Below are 25,752 nucleotides of genomic sequence, written 5' to 3'. Positions count from 1 at the left end.
CATAGAGTCCTAACCACTGGACCACCAACCCTGGTTTTATGATTCGCCCAAGCCTGGTTTTATGACAACAGTAAAGGATTTCATATTTTACAAATCTTAAACAGATAGTTTTAGTCCAAAATGGTTTTGTAGAAAGGGTATTAGAACAGTCAGGATGCCTGGTCATCAGCTTTGCATCTCGTACAATGGTTTGCATCTTGTACAATGCTAAGAGAATAAAATATGCTAACACCTATGCTTCAGATTTCTTCCGTGTTTTCACTGTCCAAATTCCAGTCTATGATAGATGTATTTGTTTGTTTAACAAGCTCTTTTTGAGAGTTTACAGACTGAAAAGCTCTGTTTTGTATTCCCAATAATTATTGATTGCATGTTCATTATCTACAGGTCTTTAAGGAATAGTGCTAACACTTCTGAATGGTTGTTATGGGCTTGGCCACAGGTGCTTTTTACCAGTTTTACTTATTCTCTCACTAGCTGTGTGAGGTATAGACCTGGATCCCTCCTTGTTTTACAGACAAAGAAACTTTGAAGTTAAGAGAAGTTTACTATCTTGCATAATTAAGTAACCAGTAGAGCTAGAAATAAATCTTGTTCTGTTTGGCTCCAAGAGTTTATATGTTAAAAAGGAAAAAAATTATGAATTTTTTTGTTTAATTTAATAGCTGTACATCTTAAGTTTATGTAGTATGAGGTTTTTTGTTTTAGTTGTTTATGTTTTACAAATTTTAGTTTTTAAATTGAAGTGAGCCCCGTTTGGGCCAAAAAAAATTTTTTTTTTTTTTTGGCTGCGCCGCACAGCATGCGAGATCTGAGTTTCCCAACCAGGGATTGAACCCGTGCCCCCTGCAGTGGAAGCACGGAGTCTTAACCACTGGACCACCAGAGAAGTCCCTTTATTTTGTTTTGGAGTTAAACTCTACCTCTCAGGAATGAAGTGTATATTTTTTTTTCATTATTGTTATGTGGTTGTTAATACACACACACACACACACACACACACACACACACACAAAACACCTCAGTCACAAATAAATGGAAGTAGTTATAACTGTAGCCTAACACTGTGTAGATTACTTAAATCCTGATTTCACTATTTGCTACTTGTGTGAGCTTGGTCAAAGTATTTAATCGCTCTGGGCCTTCTCTATCAAACGGGCCTACTCTGTTTCATAGGATTGTTATGAGGATTAAGTGAGATAATTCAGTGCTTAGTACATAATAATATCTAACATTTACTAGTGTTTAGTATTGTCTTCTGTCTGTCAGAAGCTATCAGAATGAGTCCCACAATAGCCAATCCTGTAGATATAGGTGAATTTCTCTGGTGTTAACAATGCATCTAAGCAAAATGAGAAGGATTTATATTGTTTCAACTGACAGATACTTCAGTTGCCTCATGATTAGGCTTATGATTTTTATGACAAGGACTTTGTTTTCTTACACAATCATTTCCTTGATTAAGCTTAGATTTTTGGATGATCTTTCCATGTTGTATGGTTGGCTTCTCACTTGAATCATTTTCTTCCAGAAGGATGCGTTCCTTCTTTCCTTAAATGTTGTTGATTATTATATCAGTTCTGGTTGTTATGTTATAGACAATGTTAACATTGCAGCATACATTTGCATTACATTACATACACATTTAATTATATGTGTCTATAAATAAACTAGAGACACATTGAATGCTTACCCAGTGTCCTTCACTCTCTGAGTTGTTTACGTATATTTCAGTAATCTTCTGAGGTGAGTACTGCTGCACATATTTATGGGTTGAGGAGATAAAGACAAAAAGATTAAATAGTTTGGTCACACACCTAGTAATACTACACTGAGTGGTAGTGGTAATTTAAGGGATTACAAAAAGATAATTTTGACTATGAGGTGTTTTTGCCCTATGGGCTGACTTTAGAAACTATAACCTCAGTTCTAGCCCCCCTCCCGTTTCCTTCCCCCCAGACCTAACAGATGTGATTTCTTTGTGGTGCTTTGTTGATTTATAGTTACAGCAACCTGTTTCATGAAAACTCTCTAAGAATGGACTCTAACCTGCCTTTCCTGCCTCCTTTCATGGAATAGTGTCAAAGTCTTGGACATAATAGAGAAAGACCTCAGTCCCATGGACCCGTGCTTTGTTTTTGTCATTTGAGTAATATGTTGTACATATAGAATAATACGTATCAAGCATGTACAATTTAAAGAATAACTATAAAACCAACACCTGCCTGTGCCCAGGTCAGAGAACTAGAGCTCTGCCAGTTCCTTATATGCTCCCTCTGCATTTCCTGATGACACCTCCCACCCTCTACCAGAGATGACTGCTGTCATGACCTTTGGGATAATCACTCCCTTGTTGGTCTGTAGAGCTTAACTGTCTATATGTATCTCTAAACAGAATAATATTAAGTTTTGCCTGTTTTTTGAACATTATTATTATAAATGGGTGTCATACTGTATGTATTCTTTTGAAACTTGCTTCTCATTTATTTTTTATTGTACTCATGAGTAAAGAACTTGAAACAGTTTGCTTACCTCATAACTTTTCATTTATGGAAATAATTGATGTTTGTAATTTTGTAAAATACAGTTTATAATGGAGATGAATTATAAATATGTATTCTTTTCCCCCTTAATTTCTCTAGTTATTGTAGCTTTAATAGACAGAATGGGAGATGCCAAAGACAAGGTTCGAGATGAAGCTCAGACTCTGATACTGAAGTTAATGGATCAAGTAGCACCACCTATGGTAGGCCTACATTTTAGAATTCAGATTTTGCTAATTAATGATTAAATAACAGTAAAGATAGATGGTAATCACTGCAAGTCAGTAAAACCCCAGGGACATAAAAGCTAATATTTTAAACAGTAAATTATTGCTAATGCTTTAAAGAAGTTGAAATTTAAGATAAAGTGTCAATATTTAACTTTTTGATTTTTTGCTTTCCTTTTTCTTACTTTTAATGCTTTTTCAAAAAGCTAACTCATAGATTTAAGTGATTTGACAATGTACTGATTATACTGTTTGTTAGGATTTTCTGGTTTTTGCTACCTACAAATAATACAATATTCAGTGAGAAAGCTTATTTTGAGAACTACTGAATGTTATATGAATTTCGGCAACTCTTACTGAAACAAGGAGAAAATTTCTTATTTTAACAGATGGTTACTAATTATATAAGGCATATATTAGATGACGGTGACCTGTGTTTTATGAATATGGTAGAAAAAAATTGCCCTTACGGATGTATTTTGAAAGAGGAGTAACAATAAATTGACACGTAAACAAAGATTTAAAGAGTAGCTCATGCCGGGGGCTTCCCTGGTGGCGCAGTGGTTGAGAATCCGCCTGCCAAGGCAGGGGACACGGGTTCGAGCCCTGGTCCAGGAAGATCCCACATGCCGCAAAACACCTAAGCCCATGCGCCACAACTACTGAGCCCATGTGCCACAACTACTGAAGCCCGCATGCCTAGAGCCCGTGCTCTGCAACAAGAGAAACCACCGCAGTGAGAAGCCTGTGCACCACAACAAAGAGTAGCCCCTGCTCGCCACAACTAAAGAAAGCCCTTGCGCAGCAATGAAGACCCAATGAAGCCAAAAATAAATAAATAAATTTATTAAAAAAAAATAAAAGAGTAGCTCATGTTAAGTGGGAAAAAAACCAGAATTTACAAAATATAGTGATACTAATTGTTATCATTTAAAATACAGTTTAAGAATTATATTACATATGTTTTATAAAAAATCCAAATAGTAGTGAAAGTAAACTTCCTCAGAGTTTTTATACCATAGAGTATAAAGATATATATATAATCCTTATAATTTGATGGGTATCCTTTGACACTTGCTTAGCAGTTCAAATTTTAACTTGTTTTTGACATGCTGTTATTATGAGTGCTGTAAAGAGCATCCTTGTACATGTGTCTTTGGACATGAATGTAATTATAGAACAGAGTTACAGAGACAGTGTTGCTGGATCAGGTTATTCACATTTAAGACTTTTTTGGTAAACTTCCAAGTTACCCTCCACAAAGTTTGGCAGAAGGAAATAATATTAGTAGAACTGAATATAGAGTCCAGGGAGAATAGAGTTCAGGAGTAGGGATTTGTGTGTATGTATGTATGTACACATTAATTTAGTAAATGGTAAGGGTGGTGTTTCTTAAATGTGGAGAAAGGATTGATTGGGACAATTGGCTATACGTTTAGAAAAACAAAGTTGAATTCCTTCTTATAACAAACCCATATAATTGTTTTAGATTGTTTGTATAGGTTTATCTATGCTTTTTCAAAAAAAAAAAAGATTATAGTGGGTAGCAATAGAATGATTATGTTTCTGTATTTGGATCCAGTGTTAAAAGGAAAAAACCCCTGAATTATAAAATGCTGAAAAAGCCTGTTCCATGTGACAGTCTGTACTAGTTGCTAGGCAACATTGGACCTTTTAAATGCTTACAATACTACTAGGCTTATAATGGTAACATTGTTATTGAAGGTTTCTAAAGTTTAGAAGAAATTATATGTCCTTGGAAATTTTAAGGTTTTTAAATGTTGGACACAATTTTTCTGAGAATAATTGAAATCTAAAGTGAAAGATATAAAATAAAAATTGAAAATGTGATTAAGATATTTAAAAATGGGTGAGAGGGCTTCCCTGGTGGCGCAGTGGTTGAAAGTCCGCCTGCCGATGCAGGGGACACGGGTTCGTGCCCCGGTCCGGGAAGATCCCACATGCCGTGGAGCGGCTGGGCCCGTGAGCCATGGCCGCTGAGCCTGTGCGTCCAGAACCTGTGCTCTGCAACGGGAGAGGCCACAACAGTGAGAGGCCTGTGTACCGCCAAAAAAAAAAAAAAAAAAAAAAAAAAAAAAAAAGGGTGAGAGCAGCATCAGTGCAAATTTGGCTTAGAAAAACTTGTAGAGAAATCTGTGGGAAAATTTAGCTACCAATAAGTTTGGTAGTAAAGTTGGGAATAGATAAAAGATTATAACATGAGTAATTTAATTTTTTGTTATACATGTTTACTTTTCTTTCAAATAGTACATTTGGGAACAGTTGGCTTCTGGTTTTAAGCACAAGAATTTTCGATCTCGAGAAGGCGTGTGTCTGTGTCTTATTGAAACATTAAACATGTAAGTTTTATGATTACTGGAGTATATTTTTCATTTTTCTAAAAAAGAAAAAGCAAAATTCATTTCACAAAGCTCAAGGAAAGCTATGGAAATAACAAATTTTAAATAGTTATTAATTTATCTCTGGCACCAGAGTTTTTCTATTTGATAGCTTTATCTGTTAATTTTTTTGTATGTATGTTGTTATCTTTCATGTTGTTAATTTAAAATTATTAGTCATTGATAAGAAGAGTTTCTTTTTTTCTCTTTAGTATGTTAATAGTTGCCAACCAAGTAGATGGTCATATAACAAATACACTGATATAACTTAGGATCTACCTCTGTTCTGGACCCAGTTTGGAATTTTTTTAAACTCAGTGGTATTTCAACAATTGTAGCCATTTTCCCCAGCCCGCTTTTGCCAATTGGCCCTAGGCTTTCTAGAGCAGTGCAGGTGGTTACCAAAGTCATAGACTGAATAAGACTCCCCCAGGTAACCAGACAGTGAAGCTGACAGCAGTGTGCAGAGCTCTGACAGCATAAATGCCACAGAGCTCAGAACTCCAGCCTGAAGAAATTGTAAACTAGGGCTTTTGTTCTCTTTCTGGATGATTTTTTCAAGTTCTCTGCAACAAGATAGGTAATATATAGTAGCTTTCAACTTTTTTGTAGTGTTACTTCCTTTTCTCTAACTGTACCTTCATTTTATTTTCTTTTACTCCTCTATGGTCCTTTCTGCCATCTAGAGCTTGTAAGTGCATTCAGCCTGCACAACTTTCATGGTTTTGGGCTGTCTTGTCATTTGCTTTCAACCAATGACCTCATCAAAATATTAATAAGCATAAATAAAGATCTTTTAATTTACTTATTGTACTGGAATGCAAATTTGTTTGAGACCCAGAGTCTAAAAAACCAGTATTTTAATGCAAAAGCTCAAATTTTCTAAGTGATTGATAGGTTGCTAGGTTTAAGAGTGCCATTGGTTGAACATTTTGCTCTGTTGGATCATGTGTTGACAGTTTTCATTGTCAGTCATGATTATTCAATTTTACATATCTCACATTGTTTAGAATTAGGTTTTGCTTGTGTCTCATATCCTTCATGTTTTAATGATGTGTGCCCGTGCTCTCCACCGTATTTGTCTTATCGAGACAGTAAAAGTATAAGGATATTTTGTTTACTGTTTGATTAAAACCAAATTCTCTTTATTTTTTTTTCAAATTATATTTAGTTTTGGGGCTCAGCCACTAGTCCTCAGCAAGTTGGTACCACATTTGTGTATCCTATTTGGAGATTCCAACAGTCAGGTAAAATTTTATCTACATTTAAGCACTGACTAATTTTTTAGCCACCTCTTGTTTTCTAATGCTCTTGTTCCATTTTTAAAAAGAAGAGAGAGGGTGGAGGGGGGTGGTAAAATCAAGATTGCACTTCATTTTTTTCTTTTAAAGTCTACCACATTTAGTTTTTAAGAATACATTATATTCACAAACGTAGCTTAAGTTTGTTAGCTGTTTGGCTAGTATTAAGGATAGATGGGATTTAAAGGATAGTTCTTGAGTTTGGAAGATTGAGTAACAAAGAACCTGAATTTCCTTCTCTAGTCCTCCTATAAGCTAGTTGTGAGGGCAGATTGTCAGCTTCCTTTTCATTCCTGCATAACAACTTTTGCAACAGTTATAACCCTGTTTGTGCCAGTGGTATATCACTTGTTGGAAATTTCATTCCCTGAGCTTCAAATACTATAGGCATAAACAAGGGTGTGTTCTGGATCTTGTCCTTTGTGGTGGAGTTGAATCTTGGCTGTAACCCTTTTGGCACAGCTTGGGCATTTGGAATGACCCTGGATATTTCCTTGCTTTTAGGCCCTAGCTGCGCCTCTAGAGGTTTGTAGAGAGTTCTACTGTCTCTTCATTTGCCCTTCGACAGTGAGCTATGCAAAGGAACTAAAAGCTGTCTTCCACATTCCCGTCTTTAGGCCACATTTATTTTTTCTTTTAATTGTGGTAAAATATTCACAATATAAAATATACCATTTCAGCCTTTCTTAAGTGTACAGTTCATTGGCAGTAAGTACACTGACATTGTTGTGCAGCCGTCACCACCACCCATCTCCAGAACTTTTTCATCTTCCCAAGCTGAAGCTGTCTACCCATTAAACAATAACTCCTCATTTCCCCCAGTCCTTCAGCTCTTGGTGGCCACGTTTTACTTTCTCTCCAAATGAATTTGACTACTCATAAACGTGGAACCATACAATATTTGTCCTTTTGTATCTGGCATATTTCACTTAGCATAATGTCTTCACAGTTCATCCATGTTGTAGCATGTGTCAGAATTTCCTTCCATTCCTGTTTAAGGCTGAATAATATACCATTGTATGTATATACCACATCTTGTTTATCCATTCATCCATGGATAGACATTTGGGTTGTTTCCACCTTTTGGCTATTGTGAATAATGATGCTGTGAACATTGGTGTATAATTATCTGTTTGCGTTCAGGCCACATTCTTGAAAGGCAGTTTTATTCTACGAAAATATGTTAACCACGATAATGATTTGTAGTCATATAGTTATTATCAGTTCTTTATACGATATTATTACAAATAGAAGATTTTTTAAAAGCCACATTTATTTGCATGTTTCTTAGATTTCTGTAAAACTTTTACAAGGTTTCTTGGCAGGTCGTCTTGGTTTTTGTTAATGACCTGCCATAATCTCCCAGGGGTTTAGAGACATTAAAACCAACTTTGAGCTTCAAGTTGGTCTGTGAATTTAATGTTACCTTGAGGTGAAGTATTTTATTGTGTCATGTAAGTTTTTAAAGTTCTGAATTATTTGGCAGGTTAGAGATGCTGCAATATTGGCTGTGGTGGAGATTTATAGACATGTGGGAGAGAAAGTGAGAGTGGACCTTTCTAAGAGAGGAATTCCCCTTGCTAGGTAAGTCTTGCTAAATTTATTATTTTGCCAATGGTTTTAAAGGTTTTAATTTCATGTGCTTATTTAAAATAGGTTCAATTTTCTGGAATGCTTTAATATTCAAAAGATATAAAAGGACATATAGGTTATTACTGTTTAAAAAATTCTTAAGATTCTATACTGTTCTAGACAGGATAGTATAATGAACCTCATGTACCTATTATCCATCTTCAATAACTAACTTGTGGACAGTTTTGTTTGTTACACCCTTACCTACTTACTCTTGTCCTGTATTATTTTCAAGCAAATCCAACTCATATAACATTTCATCTGTAATTATTCAATATATTTTTTATTTTATTTTTTAATTTTTTTTCACTGAAGTATTAGTTGATTTACAGTGTTTCAGGTTTACAGCAAAGTGATTTAGTTTATATGCATATATATACATACATATAATCTTTTTCAGATTCTGTGCCATTATAGGTTATTACAAGATATTGAATATAATTCCCTGTGCTATACAGTAGGTCCTTTTTGTTATTCAACGTATTTCTAAAGGGAAAAAAATTTTTTTTTCCAATCACAACCACAATGCAATCATCACACCTTACATTTATTTGCAAATAATTCTGTAATATCAAATATCCAGTTAGGGTTCAAATTTTCATAAATGTCATAATGTTTTATAAATGTTGTATATATATGTTTTAACAGTTTGTTTGAATCAGTATACAAATAAAGTCCAACAATTAGTTGTTATGTATTACAAGGCTGTTTAAATCTTTGTGTACCTCCAAGTACTTTTTTCCTTGTGTTTTATTTGTTGAATAAGTTGGGTAGTTTACCCTGAAAAGTTTCCCATATCCTGGATATTACTAATTCTTTTCCTGTGGTGTGGTTTAATGTGTTCTTCTGTCTTTATTGGTAGTTGGATTGGTAAATTGGTAGTTGGATCTATAGGCTTGATCAGATTTTCGGTGGGGGGTGGCAGGAGGAGCAAGACTACTTCATAGGTGGTGGTGTGTTCTGTTTACATAAGTCTCATCGGATCTTGCTGCCTCTCTTACCATGTAGATTATTTCCAGTATGAATTATTTTTTAGGTAATAAGTTCGTCTAAAAAATATGCATTTTGTTTACTTATTTATTCATTTGCTTTCTACTTCCAGGGTTAACAAAAATTTTATTTGAATACTGTATCATTTTATGAAAGAAATGGTATTAACATATTGACATATTTTGTGTGAGTGTATGTATATATGTTACATTATATATTTTTAAATTTATATTGAGATTATGTTTTTTTTAAGTATTTAGAATTTTTATTCAATTTTGACATTCATACAGAATAGTGCATAAATTGTAAGTATGCAGCTCTGTAAGTTATCACAAAGTGAATACACACATGTATCTCCCACACAGGTGAAGAAGTAGAACATTACAACATTCCAGAATCCTCCCCAAATCTTTCTTAATCCTTGTCTTTTCTGTCCTTCCCAGAAGTAACCATAATCCTGACTCTATCACCATACGTTAGTTTTGCCTCTGTTTGAATTTTATATAAATGGAATCATATAGTGTATACTTTTTGTGTCTTTCTTCTTTCAGTTAACATTATCTCTTTAAGATTCATTTGGGTTGTTGGATCCAGCTATAGTTGTTCATTTTCATTGCCTTATAGTTCTCCTTTGTATGAGTAGGTCATACTTTATGAATCCATACTGTTGACGGACTTCTGAGTTGTTTTCATTTTGTAGTATTTATGAATTAATGTTGTTAGAAACATTCTTATGCATGTCTTTTGGTATACTTATGTATTTGTTCTCTTGGAATATATTTGAATGGAAGTGCTGGGCCATAGGGTATGTTTACCTTTAGTTGATATTCACAGACAGTTTTCCAGAGTGGCTGGAATATTGGATGATTTCATTTATATGAAATGGCCAGATATGGCAAATCTATAGAAAAGAAGTTAGATTAATGGTTGTGTAGGACTGAGGAAATTGGGAGGAATGGGGAGTGACTGCTAATGGGTACAGGGTTGTTTTTTGGGATGATGATGACATTCTGAAATTGATTGTGTATATCTCTGGCTTTATATTAAAAACCATTGAATTCTGCACTTTAAAGGGGTGAATTATATGGTATGAGTTTTATCTCAATAATTGGCTGTTATAAAGAAAGATAAGTTCTGAGATACCTAATTACCTCTTTCATATTGTACTTGCGATTTATTATTATGACTCTAAACTTAAATATGTACTTTGGATAGAGTTGCTTTTCCAATTTTATCCTAGTGCTTTACTGTTCTCTATCCTTATCCTGAATCAGAACCTTCCAGAACTTTACAGGCCTCTATTGTTTGGCCTCCTGAGTTGTGTTTTGGATATTCCAGCCTCTGTTGTATTTGCCTTCTGTTGAATTTCCTAAATTCTTTTTCTTCCTGAATTACTTAAAAGATCCCAGTCTCTTCTTTCTACTCTTACATTGTTCCTTTCCTCCTTTTCCATCAGATTATATGTGTAATGATCCTCCATTATGAATAAGCTTGTTTTTCTAAATAGCTGTATTATTATTTTATAATAGCTTTTTATTTCTTTTTCCTTTCTTTCTCCCTGTTACTGTTATATTTGCCTGATCTTTCAGTTGACCCCTCTTGCCATTAAAGCTGCCTGTATCTACATTCCTTGCTGTATATTTTATCTGTCCCACCTCAATTCCTTACCAACCCTCTTTTCTCTCAGAGCTTCTAGCCCTGAGTTTCCTACTCCCTTTTTGCTACTGAATAGCTGAGTGTTAATTTCATGCTTCGTAACATCTTGTTCTGCCTTTTTTCCCAGAGAGCTTTCCTAAATCCTCTCCTTTCTGTTTCTGGGCTGTCTGGTCTTCATTCTGAAGTCCCATCTTCCAATTCCAGTTTTCCCTCCCCTGTCTCATCTTGTCCATCTAGTCTCTGGGCAGCCTGTCTAGTGTCTGCTCAATTCTCTGGAAGGTAACTACTTTGTAGGATGAAGGGACCTGTGTCTTTTGACTGCAGTGCTTTCAGATGTGTGAATATTTGTTGAATTTAATGGGGGTAAGAGCTGAAGTTAAGGTTTAGAAATCCCATTATAATGAATTCCTAGAAGGTTTTCAACTAAAAAAAATTTTTTTAGACCAAACAGTATTTTCAACCTCAATTTACAAGTAAAAAATGACAGGATGTGGACCAAGGCTTAACTAAGGTTTTAGAAGTGAAATCATGACAGAACCATTGATGTCAGAAAAACATTTGGCAATTAAAGACTTAACCCAAATCTCTAAGTCATAATTTAAGAATCATAGTGGGACTTACCTGGTGGCACAGTGGTTAAGGATCCGCCTGCCACTGCAGGGGACACAGGTTCGAGCCCTGGTCCAGGAGGATCCCACATGCCACGGAACAATTAATCCCATGTGCCACAACTACTGAGCCTGCGCTCTAGAGCCCACGTGCCACAACTGCTGAAGCCCGCGTGCCTAGAGCCCATGCTCCACAACAAGAGAAGCCACTGCAGTGAGAAGCCTGTGCACCGCAACGAAGAGTAGCCCCAGCTCGCCGCACCTAGAGAAAGCCCGCGTGCAGCAACAAAGACCTAATGCAGCCATAAATAAATAAATAAATTTAAGAAAAAGGAATAAATCATAGCATGATATAATATTGGAAAGTAAAAATTAGTGCTGTCAGCATGATCCCATGATCATGGTCTGAAAAAAATTTATATATAAATATAAAACATCGGAAAGCATGCAGTTAAATAAGTTCTCTGGATTGTGGGATTGTGGTTTTTTTCTTTGTTCCTATTTATATTTCCTAATTTTCTTCTATAATGAGTATACATTGCTTTTGTAATAAGAAACACTTTTTTTAAAGAAGGATAGAAGTGTATTATTCTGAATATAAAATCAGAAGTGCTAATAGAATTGCTGTTGAATTAAAATAGGTTAACAGGAAAAACATCAGATTATCAGTCATATCAGCATCACTTTAATTTCTGACATATTTTATTGTTTTTATGTTTGCCTTAAGTTTCCTTAGCATGATTTTTATGTAATTTTTAAAAATGTCTTGGTTACTGAGTATATTCATTATAAGGTTGGAACTAAAGTATTGGGTTGGCCAAAAAGTGCCTTCGGTTTTTAAGTAAAAATAAAAAACACATTTTTCATTTTCACCAAGAACTTTATTGAACAGCGTACTCACCCTTTTGTTCCACTATCTTCTGCCATTTTTCAGGCAACTTCATAATTCCATCTTGCCAAAACTTTTTATCTTTTTGAGCAAAGAACTGTTCCAGGTGCCTTTTACAGTCTTCCAGGGAGTGGAAATTTTTTCCATTAAGAGAATTTTGTAAAGACCTAAATAAATGGAAATCCAAAGGTGCAATGTCTGGTGAATACAGCAGATGAATCAGAACTTCCCAGCCAAGCTGTAACAGTTTCTGCCTAGTCGTCAAAGAAACATGTGGTCTTGTGTTATCCTGATGGAAGATCATGCGTTTTCTTTTGTCACTTTTCGTTGAGTGCTGCTTTCAGTTGGCCTAATTGGGAGCAGTACTTGTTGGAATTAATCGTTTGGTTTTCTGGAAGGAGCTCATAATAGAAGACTCCCTTCCAGTCCCATCATATACACAGCATCACCTTCTTTGGATGAAGAGCGGCCTTTGGTGTGGTTGGTGGTGGTTCATTTTACTTGTCCACGATCTCTTCCATTCCACATTATTGTACAGTATCCACTTGCCATCATCCATCACAATTGTTTTAAAAATGGAACGTTTTCATTACGTTTAAGTAGAGAATCGCATGCAGAAATACGGTCAAGAAGGTTTTTTTTCGCTTAACTCATGTGAAACGCAGACATCAAAGTGATTAACATAATCAAACTGGTGCAAATGAATTTCAGTGCTTAATTTGGATATTTTCAGTATGTCGGCTATCTCCTGTGTTGAGAACAATGTTGATTGGTCTCAATTAATGTGTCAGTTTGATCGCTGTCAACCTCAACTGGTCTGCCTGACTATGGAGCATAGTTCAGCAAGAAATCTCCCACATGAAACTTCACGAACCACTTTTGACACGTTCGATCAGTCACAGCACCTTCTCCATACACTGCCCAAACCTTTTTTTTGCATTTCAGCTGCGTTTTTACCTTACTTGAAATAATAAAGCATAATATGCCGAAAATGTTGCTTTTTTTTTTTGCGGTACGCGGGCCTCTCACTGCTGTGGCCTCTCCCGTTGTGGAGCCCAGGCTCCGGACGAGCAGGCCCAGTGGACATGGCTCACGGGCCTAGCCGCCCGGTGGCATGTGGGATCCTCCCAGACCAGGGCACAAACCCGCGTTCCCTGCATTGGCAGGCGGACTCCCAGCCACTGTGCCACCAGGGAAGCCCCTTGATGTCTTTTTTTAAATGCATGCTGGTACGACAGCTGTCACATACAGTCTAACAAAATTGTTTCAAATGAAGTTAAAGACAACTAAGTGCTACTAGAGCCATCGTATGGAAAATACCGAATGAACCTTTTGGCCAACCCAATATTTTTGATGGGTTTGGGGAAATAATTTTATGATGAAAATATGAAACTGCTTTGTGTGAAAGTTATCTTTTTTTAAAAATTGAGGTATAGTTGATGGTACAATATTATATAAGTTTTGGGGGTACAACATAGTGATTCACGATTTTTAAAGGTTATATTCCATTTATGGTCATTATAAAATATTGGCTATATTCCCTGTGTTGTACTGTCTTCTTGTAGCTTATTTATTTTATACATCGTAAACCCCTACCCTTGAAGGTTACCTTTTCACAAATATACCTGCGAGTGTGTAGAGTGCTACCTGTATTTGACGGCTTTGCTCTACTGAAGAGATGCATTTTGTGTCTGCTTTCAGTGAGTTAATTGTAAAAGAGAGTTGTATAGAGCTAACTGAATCCTTGGAATTGTTTTTTCTCAGGGAGATGGTGAAGGAAATTGTTTCTAATTAAAACTGTATGTAAAACAAACAAAATTTATTCTTTATTCACAGATTAGAAATGATACTTGGCAAATTTGATGAAGTGCAAAATTCAGGTGGTGTGATTTTGAGTGCCTGCAAAGGTAAGAATAATTAAATTATTCCAGTTCTCAAACATTTCTAAGATTATTTAGCAAAGTTTTAGACACTAAAATATGTCTTCTAGTCAACTATTATATCACTGATTCAGCAGATTTGACTTTGTGGCTTAAAACTTGTTTAGGATAACAAAGTCTTTACATCCTGCTGATCATTACCTATCCTCTGATTCTTTTGGAGTAAGTGAAAATTTAATAATGGGTTAATTGTGTAAAATGATACTACTCTTTTGCCTTATATTTGGTAGCTTCTGAGTTGAAGATATGATGACCCTCTTGCCTTCTATGTTCTGTGCACAAAATGTGTTTTTTACTCCCAGAGTAATTGTGTTTTTTAAAAATTAATTAATTATTATTATTATTTTTTTTGCGGTACGTGGGCCTCTCACTGTTGTGGCCTCTCCCGTTGCGGAGCACAGGCTCAGCGGCCATGGCTCACGGGCCCAGCCGCTCTGTGGCATGTGGGATCTCCCCGGACCGGGGCATGAACCCATGTCCCCTGCATCGGCAGGCGGACTCTCAACCACTGCGCCACCAGGGAAGCCCAATTTATTTTTTTAATTGAAGTATAGTTGATTTACAGTGTTGCGTTAATTTTTGCTGTATAGCACAGTGACTCAGTATATATATATGCTTTTTTTTTTTTTTGGCTGCATTGGGTCTTTGTTGCTGCGCATGGGCTTTCTCTAATTGCCTTGAGCGGGGACTGCTCTTCACTGTGGTTCACGGGCTTCTTATTGCGGTGGCTTCTCTTGTTGCGGAGCACAGGCTCTAGGCGCGCGGGCTTCAGTAGTTGTGGCACGTGAGCTCAGTTGTGGCTCGCGGGCTCTAGAGCACAGGCTCAGTAGTTGTGCACGGGCTTAGTTGCTCCGCGGAATGTGGGATCTTCCCGGACCAGGGCTCAAACCCGTGTCCCCTGCATTGGCAGGCAGATTCTTAACCACTGAACTACCAGGGAAGTCCTCTACATTCTTTCTTATTTTCTTTTCCATGATGGTTTATCCCAGGATATTGAATATAGTTCCCTGTGCTATACAGTAGGACCTTGTTGTTTATTCATTCTATGTGTAATAGTTTTCATCTACTAACCCCAAATTCCCAATCCATCCCTTCCCCACCTCCCCTCCCCCTTTGTAACCACAAGTCTGTTCTCTCTGTCTGTGAGTCTGTTTCTGTTTCATAGATAGGTTCATTTGTGCCATATTTTAGATTCCATTTATAAGTGATATCATGTGTTTGTCTTTCTCTTTCTGACTTCACTTAGTATGATAATCTATAGTTGCATCCATGTTGCTGCAAATGACATTATTTTGTTCTTTTTTATGGCTGAGTAGTATTCCATTGTATATATGTACCACATCTTCTTTATCCATTCACCTGTCAATGAACATTTAGGTTGTTTTCATTGTAGACTTTTTAATGATGGCCGTTCTCACTGTTGCGAGGTGGTACCTCATTGTAGTTTTGATTTGCATTTATTTAATAATTAGTGATGCTGAGCATCTTTTCATGTGCCTCTTGGCCATCTGTATTGTGTGTCTTCTTTAGAGAAATATCTGTTTAGGTCTTCTGCCCATTTTTCGATTGTTTTTTTTTGTTTTTGTTGAGTTATATGAACTGTTTGTATATTTTGGAAATTAAGCCCTTGTTGGTTGCATCGTTTGCAATTATTTTTTCCCGTTCCATATGTTGTCTTTTTCTCTGTGTGTGTTTTTTTTTAGTGGTTTCCTTTGCTGTGCCAAAGCTTGTAAGTTTGATTAGGTCCCATTTGTTTATTTTTGTTTTTATTTCTATTGCCTTGGGAGACTGCTAAGAAAACAATGGTATGGTTTATGTCAGAGAATGTTTTGCCTATGATCCCAGAGTAGTTGTTTTAATTAGATGCTTTTAGTAGAAATTGTAGGGTTGATTACTCTGTTACACCTATGTGTAGAGTATCAGTGATCATACTAGTGAAGAGACACAGCCATAGGAACTTCACCAGTGTAATAATTTTTGGCTTCTTAATTAGAATGAGATCAAATTGGAACTCAAGGAGGTTTGGAGTTGGTATCTGGCATTTATTTGATTTTGTGGTTGCTCTTCTTTTTGTAAGGTTGCTAAATTGTGTTTGGTCTTATTGGGTAGCATTTACCTTCAGTCCTTAAATATTAATTAACCATACATGTGAAGAATATATTCTATTTCCAAAGATAGTATAGGTGGTTTTTCTACCTGGGAAAGTAGGTTCATATTAAAGATAGTATGCTTAGCTTAGTAATGTGCATGATGTTGGAGAAAAAATTTGGTGTATGAGTTGTTATAGTCAAATAATAAGAAAGCTAGTTACTAATATAATTTGGTTCTCTTTTGCTGGATAAACCAAGACCAAGCCTTGTTGTATTGCAGGAAGGCAGATGGAGTGAGAGAATTTAGTGTTAAAAAGATTGTGTCTACCTTAATCTAAACTTAGTTACAGAAGCATAAATTAACTTCAGCACTACCAGTCCTCACCCTGATTGCCAGCTGTTTCTCACTCCTCTTCTCTAAATAGAAGGTGTTTTAAGTACCTTGTCCTTATTTTTCCAGCCATTACCACTGTCCATTTCCATAGAAACCAGAAACAGCAAGAAGATGGAGAATTGTTGAAATTCCTTGAATTAAGATTGTGTGTTTTCATATCATTTACACTACATACTCATTTATGTATTCCAGACTCTGTAGTTACAGCCCTATGAAGAAAAGTATAATGCGTACTATAAATTTAAGATATTTATTATTTGGATATGGTTTATTTTGAAAGTATTGTCCTTGTATTTTGTGAGGTTATTTCTGTTACCTTCAAAATAGAAGATTTTTTTGTTTCCTATTCTTTTAGCTCCCATTTCTTTTTCTTTTCATTATCTCTCCACAAACAGGGATGTTTAGGGTTAGTATCTGGCATTTATTTCTCTTGGAGAGAGTTTTCAGAAACCTTTCTGTTTTGGAGATTATAATCTGAATATTGCAAGTATAGTCAAATGTGAACGTTAAAGTCTATACTACTTATTGGTGTGTAAAAATTGGTCATGATGATTTTGATGACAGTATTAAGCTGTCATTGAAAAATACTTTAATGGCTCTGTTAATAAGGGATGAGACTAGAAGAGGAAAGCCCATTTATCATGTTGGTAGGTCCCAGGGCCCAAGCCTCTTTTTCCCCTTGTCTTTATTATCTTTCAGTGATTTAATCCAGACCAAAAGCTTCGAATGATAACTATTTGCTGATGACTCCTAAATATGTAGTTCTAGCCCTCATTTATCTCTCTGTGCTCTAGATCTGGGAGCCTGTGGCCTCGATGACATTTCCATTTGGATGTCTAAGAGACATCTCAGGCTTAACAGGTCCAAAAGTTAAAGCCTGTTGTCTCTTCCTTTCCCTCAAAACTGTTCTTCCCCCAGTTTACCCATTTCAGTCAGCGGCACAACCATCAGCTCAGGCTAGGAAATTTCCTGATTAGGATTAGTTAGCATTGATCTCCCATTCTAACTAGTCATTTTTGCCTCTGAAATTCTAATATATGCCAAATTTGCTTATTTTTTTCCATCTCCACTGCTAAAACCCTACTCTAAGTCTCCTTTAGCTTTTTTTTTTTTTTCTTTCCTTTTTTTTGCGGTACGCGGGCCTCTCACTGTTGTGGCCTCTCCCGTTGCGGAGCACAGGCTCCGGACGCGCAGACTCAGCGGCCATGGCCCACGGGCCCAGCCGCTCCGCGGCATGTGGGATCTTCCCGGACCGGGCACGAACCCGTGTCCCCTGCATTGGCAGGCGGACTCTCAACCACTGCGCCACCAGGGAAGCCCTCCTTTAGCTTTTACCTGCATCACTGCAATAGATTTCTGTTTTATGTTTGACCCCTGGAATCTATTTTCTTCCCAGAAGTGAGAGTGGTCTTCTTAAAATATAGACGGATTATGTCACAACAGTGAAGAAGACAGTTAAAGTTTTTGCCTCGAGGAGCCTACATTCTAGTGAGAGAGATAGATCATAAACAAGTAAACAAATGGATATCCAGAGTGATTACAGTTGGTAATGAAAGAAATACAACTACTCTTTGTTTAATGAATTTAATGAAATTAACTTAAATTATTCCTTAAAATCCTTGCTGCTAAGTGAAAAGCCATTAAATGAAAAAGTTATTTCTTAATTTTTCCTAACTAACATTATGTTATGTTTCATCCCAACCCAAGATGCTTGAATAATTTTCACAGGTAGAAAAATATATCAATTGAGCACTGAAAACAAATTTTTATAACTAGCAATTTGAAGGCAAATAAATAGTTTATACCTAAAATAATGTAATGAAGGTTTATTCAACTCCTTTTTTATTTCTGCACAATTTTTCCCCACATAATTTTCAGTCCCTGTTAGCTCATTGTTATTGTGCACTCAAACTAAAACTTGAAAATAAAGTTATAGACCAGGAAAACATCTAGGACAAAATAAAGGCTCATCATGGAAACTTGTGGAAATAGTTCATGCACACAACAGATTGAAGAGCTATTAAAGATACCACCTCTTTTCTCTCTCACTTGGTGTACATATGCAAAGCAAATTATTGTGAGTTCACCCAAACATGGCATTCTATTCGGATTTGTTTCATCTGATATTCTGTGACTAGAAACTATTATGGTAAGTAAAAATTTTTAATGTGTCTTTGCCTGAAACCATAATAATAAAATATCACACTTCTTATAATATATTCGTTGAGGGTGTTTGGGGATGAAAAAATCATTTTACTAAATACAGACAAAAACAGACAAACAAAAACCCAGAGGATTTGTTGTAAAGGTGGTATAACTTTTTAAGAGCCACTGCAGTTAAAAGTTATCATCTACACAGTCATTAAGTGAAGTAAATAGGGTATGGAGATGTGAAGTAACTCAGTGATGCCACTTTAGATAGAATAGTGGGGCAAGCGTCTCTCAGAGTTGACATATTCGAATTGAGACTTGATAAAGGAAAATGAGCTATTCATTGGATACATGGTAGGAAAAATGCTTTGGGTAGAGAAAATGTGACCATAAAGGCCGAGAGGTGGAAAAGGTCTTAGTGTATTTGAAGAAAGGAAGGAAGGCCAGGGCTGACTGGAGCCTAGTGAGGCTAGGGCTCTGTTGGAAGGGAGACTGTGTATGAGAAAAATTGGAAAAGTAAGCAGGAACCATTATATGAGGGTCTTGTAGGCCTTGGGAAAAGTTTGGTAGACTTCTGGGAGTAGGAAGGGTTTTAGGCTGGAGAGGCATGTGGTAAGTGAGAGTGACATGGCCCAACACTATCTTACATACCTTTATTGTTTGGAAAAATTGTCTGTTTCTTTATTTTGTCTTCCTTCTGCCTCTTCTCCCCTTATACATGTCTTGATACATAACTTTACATCTCATGCTTTTGTCTCTGATTTCTTTCATTATTGCCATATGTACGCTTTTAAGTTTTGATTGAACTCTTTGACTTGATTTTCTAGAGCATTAGTTCAGCACACTCAAGAACACAAAGTAAATTCTATTATCAGAGATTTGAGCATGTCGTTTAATTTGGGAATAGTGAGAAATGCATGGCATTTTTTTTTTTTTTTTTTGTCGAGGGTTTTTCAAGCCTGACTTTAATTCTTGTATTACAGAGTAAGTAAGGCAGAATCCTTAAGTGCAGTGGAATTAGCTCTGCTATTAGAAGGAAACTGGATTTAAAATTAATCAAATCATGGCTGAAAGAAGGCAACACCAGCCCTGTAGGAAGGAAAAGACTGAAAGTTGCAGGCCCCCCTGTGATTATGGCAGGGTCTGGTGTTTTCTAGACAGGCTCCTATGCTAACTGAGATACAAGCACAGACGTGTTGGTGGCTGTGACTGCAAGTCTTTTTCTTTTTCACTGAAAAAACTATGTGTAATTCTGATTTGTCAAGTGTGTATAGGACCTAATGCAGTCTTGGCATGTAATCATTGTAAAATATTTCCCAGCTTCTCTCTTTGAAAACAGTTGCTAGGAAAAGCATTGTTTTAGGAGGCTGGCAATAAACTAAACCACAGAAATTAGGCTTTGAAATTACCTTGATATTTGGCAAAAGAGGTAATGAGGTAACTTGCAGTCTAGTTTATAACATACCCTTTGGTGAAAAGCAAAGTAGCCTTTTTCTTAGGTTGATTTAAAAATGTATCTGTTTGTGACCATGAGCTCCAGGGCCTTCTTGGAGCTTGACAATGTGCTGATGGTTGTGCAGCTTGGATGGAGGGTGCTCGGTGTCCCTGCAGCTGCGCACTGGCCAGGTTCTGTCTCCTCCACCAGAAGCAAGCTTTGTTCCGTGTGGCCCTGCCGTCTGCATACAGAGCAGCCTTTGATGGGCTGCCTTTGACGTGATTTGTTTACGGCAGCCAGAAATGCTTCTTGCATAATGAGAGCAGTTAATCATGGAAACTGAGCTCTTCCTGTTTGTGCACTTCTAGCAGTCTTCTGTTGTAAATATTAAAAGGTAATGGCAAAAGGATGAAAACCTTTTAAAAAGGCACAAATCAGTTAATTCATCAGATCATGTGATTGCTACTGATTACATGGATATCTTTAGGGAAGCAGAAAATGATTGCTGAACACATGCCTTGTGTTTTGATGATTGCATTAAAAGTCCCCCAGTGGGATGGCATTTATTGGCTCTTAGAGCTTTTCTGACATTAAATTTCAGGCAGCCAGCACAAGGAGAAACACCGTAACGTATATCTAACCTCATATGTGCAGTTAAAGAATAATCTTGATCAAGCTCTGCTAGGCTTTGCTAAATAGACGAGGGCTTTCAGCAAGACCCCAGACTTTTATTTTGAAGTGGAGTAGCAGCTGTTGGCTATTGCGGTGCAGAGCTGCAGCGGCCTGGGTCACACAGAGCTCCGGGTGTCTGCAGGGTGTCTGCAGGCTGCAGGCCGAGCCCAGTGGCGCAGGCACCGAGCTGCATTTATTTGCTGTGCTGTTTGACCTGTTGGTTTGAGAGAGCTCCCTGGACCATCTGAATGGCTATGGGAGATGGTGAGTAAGATTTATTTTTCTTTTTTTTGCTTGTGCTATACACTTCCTTTTAAAGTGACAGTCATCTGCTGTATAAGAAATATATTTCTCCCTAAAGAACGAAGGACACTTTGTGTGTGTATGTGTGTGTGTGTATATACACACACACACTCGTATGTTCATGTGTGCACGTGTGTGCGTACTTGTCATTTGGTATCTTTTTCTACTTGATATGTCTGTATGGGATCTGGCAAATACAAGATGACAGTTTATCCTGCAACCCAAGCAAACCCTCTGTCTTTGGTGGTGGATATAAAGGAATGTTGGAAGAAACATGGAATAATATAAAAGCTTTGAAGAGAGAACATGGCCTTTGGAAGAATGACAGATTTGGCAGGAAGGTTTAGTTAGCTAGCTTGATATCTTTCCTGTTGTATTTGACAACAAGTAGAATTCTGTGGTGATAAAGTATATAAAGAAGCAAAATGGCTTGCCATGGGCACTGTTTCAATTGATATGCTTGTGATTTGTCAGTGTCCCTAGTAAATAGTTCTCTAGAAAATATTTAGTCTTTTACAAATTCTGTACTGGTGTAATTTGATCAAAAATTGATTTTGCCAGTGTTTTATTGTGATAAGAATAATTTTAAAAACATATATAGTGCTGTATAGTTCTCCAAAGCACTTGAGTATACTTATTGTACATTAACTCCTAAGGTACAAATAACTGTGAAGTGTACAGAGTATTTGGGTATTTCCATTTCACAGATTGGAAAACTAAGGCTTGTTGAGATTATAAGTCCCAGATCCAGGCACAAAGCAAACCAAAATCAAATCTGGAGCCTCAAATGTGCATTCAGTATTGTGCTTCATAACACTTAATACTTGAGCTTTTTTTTCATTATTAAACATTTTGTTAAGATGCTTAGAGGTATACTTTATAATTACATCAACACCAGAGATGTGTAAGAAGGGGAATTTGAGGTTACTTCAAAAATGTTTTGTGTATTTTTCACTATGTTCTTTAGGAAGACTGGTCTGTATTTGGGAGTTTTAACTCTAACAGTTTCAGCCTCCTTTATGACTGTATAATGACTTCTCTCTAAGGAGTCTGTCCCCTTGGGACGATGAGGAATAGGGTGCAAACTTACCAAAAGGATGATATTGGTAAACAGTCATTTAAACTTTTATACACATGTTAATGGAAATATGATACTAAATCTGGTTTTGCATATTGTTATAGTTTATCCCAAGAATTTACATAAATGTTTTATATGTCCTTATAGAAATAAATAACAATATAAACTTCTAATTTTTAAGGCAAAAGCCATCAAAGTTAACAAATTAAGTTCTTATATACTTACTGGCATTGCCAAGTTTGTTTGTTTGATTGTTATTTCTAAACCTTAATTTACAAGCAACTCTAAATATTGCATTTGATTTGGGTTGTATCCAGATTTTATTTCTTTTTTAAGCATTATAAGTTCAATGGCTATCAATGTATATTTATTTAATTTTTCTTTTTTCAAGTAATACTGAATACATTCAGACTGTATAGGAATGCACTGATTTTTAAAAAATCAAAGTAACAACCTCATAAAGCTCAGAGGGTAACCTTCTTGCATATTCTCGTCTTTAAAATGGAAATACTTTTATTGGATTTTTATCGATAAAGTAATATATCTTTATTAAAAAATTAAACACCTAAACAGTAGTAACAGGTTATCTTGGGATTTATAGTTCTTAACAGTTTCATATATACTTCTCTGTATATTAGTCTCTCTCACATAATACACATACATCATACTAGTATCATGTGAACACATATAACAAATGGATTATGTTATTCCTAACCTATTTTGTTTCTTATTCTTTAATACACAAATATCTTCTCTTTTTAAAAATTCAAACAATGCAGATAAAGCAAAAATCCTCTCAGAACCGCCTCCAAGCCTTTTTATACCTTTTACTCTGCCTTACATATATATTAAGTATCAAAATGAATTATTTTGTTTTTGACCATGTTTACATAAATGGCATCATTCTTAACATATTTTTGCCATTTACTATGTCTACTCAATATCGCATAGTGATCTTTCTTTATGCCATCATGTGTAACTGTTTTATTTGTTTGAACTGTTGCACAGTATTCCATAGTATGGATATATCATAACCATTTCTTTGTGGAATTTCAGATTGCTTAATCACATATAACTTTTCTAAATGATTCTGAAATAAACATCTTTGTACAAATCATGTGTGTGTGCACATATATATTTTTTTAAATAATTGGAAGTTGAATTTCTGGATCAAAGTTTTTATTCATTTCAAATTGTGTTAGCTATCTCTAATTTCCTCCCAAAGAGGCTTTACCACTTACATTCCCACCAATAGTGCCTTCTGTCTTGCATTCTTTTGAGTTCTCATTATTATTAATCTTTTTAAAATTTGCCTATCAGATGGGTGAAAAATATCTCACCCTTTTAAAAAACATCTCTTCTTTCTAATAAGGTTGATCATCTTCATATGTTTGGTTGTTTGTATTTTCTTTTTTGTGGATTGCTTTCTGGCATCTTTAGCCAACTTTCTGGTTTTGACTTTGTTGTTTACTTATAGTTGCTCTGTATGTTCTGGCTATTAATCTGTTATCTATTAAATATATTATATAAGCTTAACTTCAAGGCCATATGAAAGATTTTATTTATTAACAGTTTTATTTCTGGACAAATTCAGATTTGTGAAGTACTGTAATGACTAACGATTGACGAGTTGTCAGGGGTGGCTTTCAGGTGCCTTTCTGTTTAGTTGTCTTTATCCTCACCTAAGAATATAAAACCAGGCAGTCAGATGATTGTGAAGTAGCCCTGGGCAGTCAAACCAGATAGAGTTAAAAACCTGTAGGATTATTATGTGGCTCTGAGCCCTGAAATCTGCCTCAAAAGCTCACGAGAGGAATTTGGCCTTTTGTTGTTATGCTGCAGAGTGGCTGGAAAGAAATAAGGTTTTGTTGCAAATAGACTGTTTCTAAACTTTAAACATTTCAACACAATCTATCATTCCAAACGCTGAATCTCTTAAAAAATCCATACAAGCGATGACATAACCTTGGCGTTCTATAGGTAAGCCTTTTGGGACCACTCCAAACTGACATATAACTACTGGTTTGGGGGATAGGGAACAATAGCAAGAAATTAATGTTGAATAGATCTCTATTCTTTGAAACCCTTGAATATTCTATGTGATACACTAGGATTGGATAATTTAAGTCACTGAAAGAAAGCAACCCTTTAACTTACTGGCCAAAAGGCCAAGCTTTTCTTCTAGGAGCAGTAAGGGAAAAAAAGAGTCTATGAGGAGAAAAAGTAAATTACAAAGGAGAAAAAAAATGGGCATTCAGCAGCAATAAAGGCAGATAAGTAGTGGGAACTAAGATTGAAAATCTTCTTGATACAGACCCATTTACCCATCTGGGTGCAAAGTGTTGGACATCAGTAGCAAGTTATCCTCAAACATGATGTTGCTAATGAACCTGAATCTTCAAGAAAAGATTTACATCTTTTCTTTGTATATATATAGGATGTATAGTAGATGTTCTTTTTTTTTTTTTTTTTTTTTTGTGGTACGCGGGCCTCTCACTGTTGTGGCCTCTCCCGTTGTGGAGCACAGGCTCCGGATGCACAGACTCAGCGGCCATGGCTCACGGGCCCAGCCGCTCCGCGGCATGTGGGATCTTCCCAGACCGGGGCACGAACCCGTGTCCCCTGCATCGGCAGGCGGACTCTCAACCACTGCGCCACCAGGGAAGCCCTAGTAGATGTTCTTGACAGCTGTTATAACCAAGCTGTAGCTGTCATGAAATTTTAACTACCTGAAATGACTACATTTTGTAAAGTTCTAAATAAGCCTTATTATGAGGCTCATTTATTGTTTAGTTTGATATCATTGTTATCATGAAATATGTTATTTACTTTTATTAATACCAAATAATGGTTTAAATTGTGTTTAGCTTTTTACTTCACTGAACTATTGAAGGTCTTAAATTTTTAAAGACCCCTTTAAAGAGGAGGGTAAAAGTCTTCAAATATTTTTTAACTAGTGAGTTAATATCTACCTAGAAATTTTAAGAGAGTTTATCAAATTTCTTGGCCTCTCTTAAACTTTGTATGGAATAAACTTTATTTTTAATAAATAAAATAGTTAACTGTTTAAGATTAACTGTGCTGTTGAACACAGTATCTTCATGTGAATATTAAAATCTGGTGATTAGGGACTTCCCTGGTGGCGCAGTGGTTAAGAATCTGCCTGCCAATGCAGGGGACACGGGTTCAATCCCTGGTCTGGGAAGATCCCACATGCCGCAGAGCAACTAAGCCTGTGCGCCACAACTCCTGAGCCTGCGCCCTAGAGCCCGTGAGCCACAACTACTGAGCCTGCGTGCCACAACTACTGAAGCCCATGCGCCTAGAGCCCGTGCTCCATAGCAAGAGAAGCCACCGCGATGAGAAGCCCATGCACCACAACGAAGAGTAGCCCCAGCTCGCCGCACTAAAGAAACCCCATGCGTAGCAACGAAGACCCAATGC

The 25,752-nt window shown here is 36.4% G+C and overlaps 1 protein-coding gene across 28 annotated transcripts in view; it reads left to right on the top strand.

Annotated features, from left to right (window-relative positions):
* The window catches only part of CLASP2 (cytoplasmic linker associated protein 2), a 189,798-nt gene that overhangs the window by 18,037 nt on the left and 146,009 nt on the right, over nt 1–25,752 (top strand). For 27 of the 28 annotated variants that reach the window (XM_067753641.1, XM_067753640.1, XM_067753653.1 and 24 more), the window contains exons 3-7: nt 2,643–2,746; nt 5,039–5,130; nt 6,341–6,416; nt 7,957–8,054; nt 14,082–14,152. In XM_067753641.1, the coding sequence (XP_067609742.1) occupies nt 2,643–2,746; nt 5,039–5,130; nt 6,341–6,416; nt 7,957–8,054; nt 14,082–14,152 (441 nt within the window). Of the gene's footprint in view, nt 1–2,642; nt 2,747–5,038; nt 5,131–6,340; nt 6,417–7,956; nt 8,055–14,081; nt 14,153–21,017; nt 21,192–25,752 lie in introns of those variants that run through there. The other variant, XM_067753668.1, reaches the window with a different exon arrangement.

Source organism: Pseudorca crassidens, chromosome 10 (assembly GCF_039906515.1).
Source record: "Pseudorca crassidens isolate mPseCra1 chromosome 10, mPseCra1.hap1, whole genome shotgun sequence".
Classification (NCBI taxonomy): Eukaryota; Metazoa; Chordata; class Mammalia; order Artiodactyla; family Delphinidae; genus Pseudorca; species Pseudorca crassidens.
Note: the sequence above shows the minus strand (reverse complement) of the source record. Positions and strands in the feature narration are given on the sequence as shown.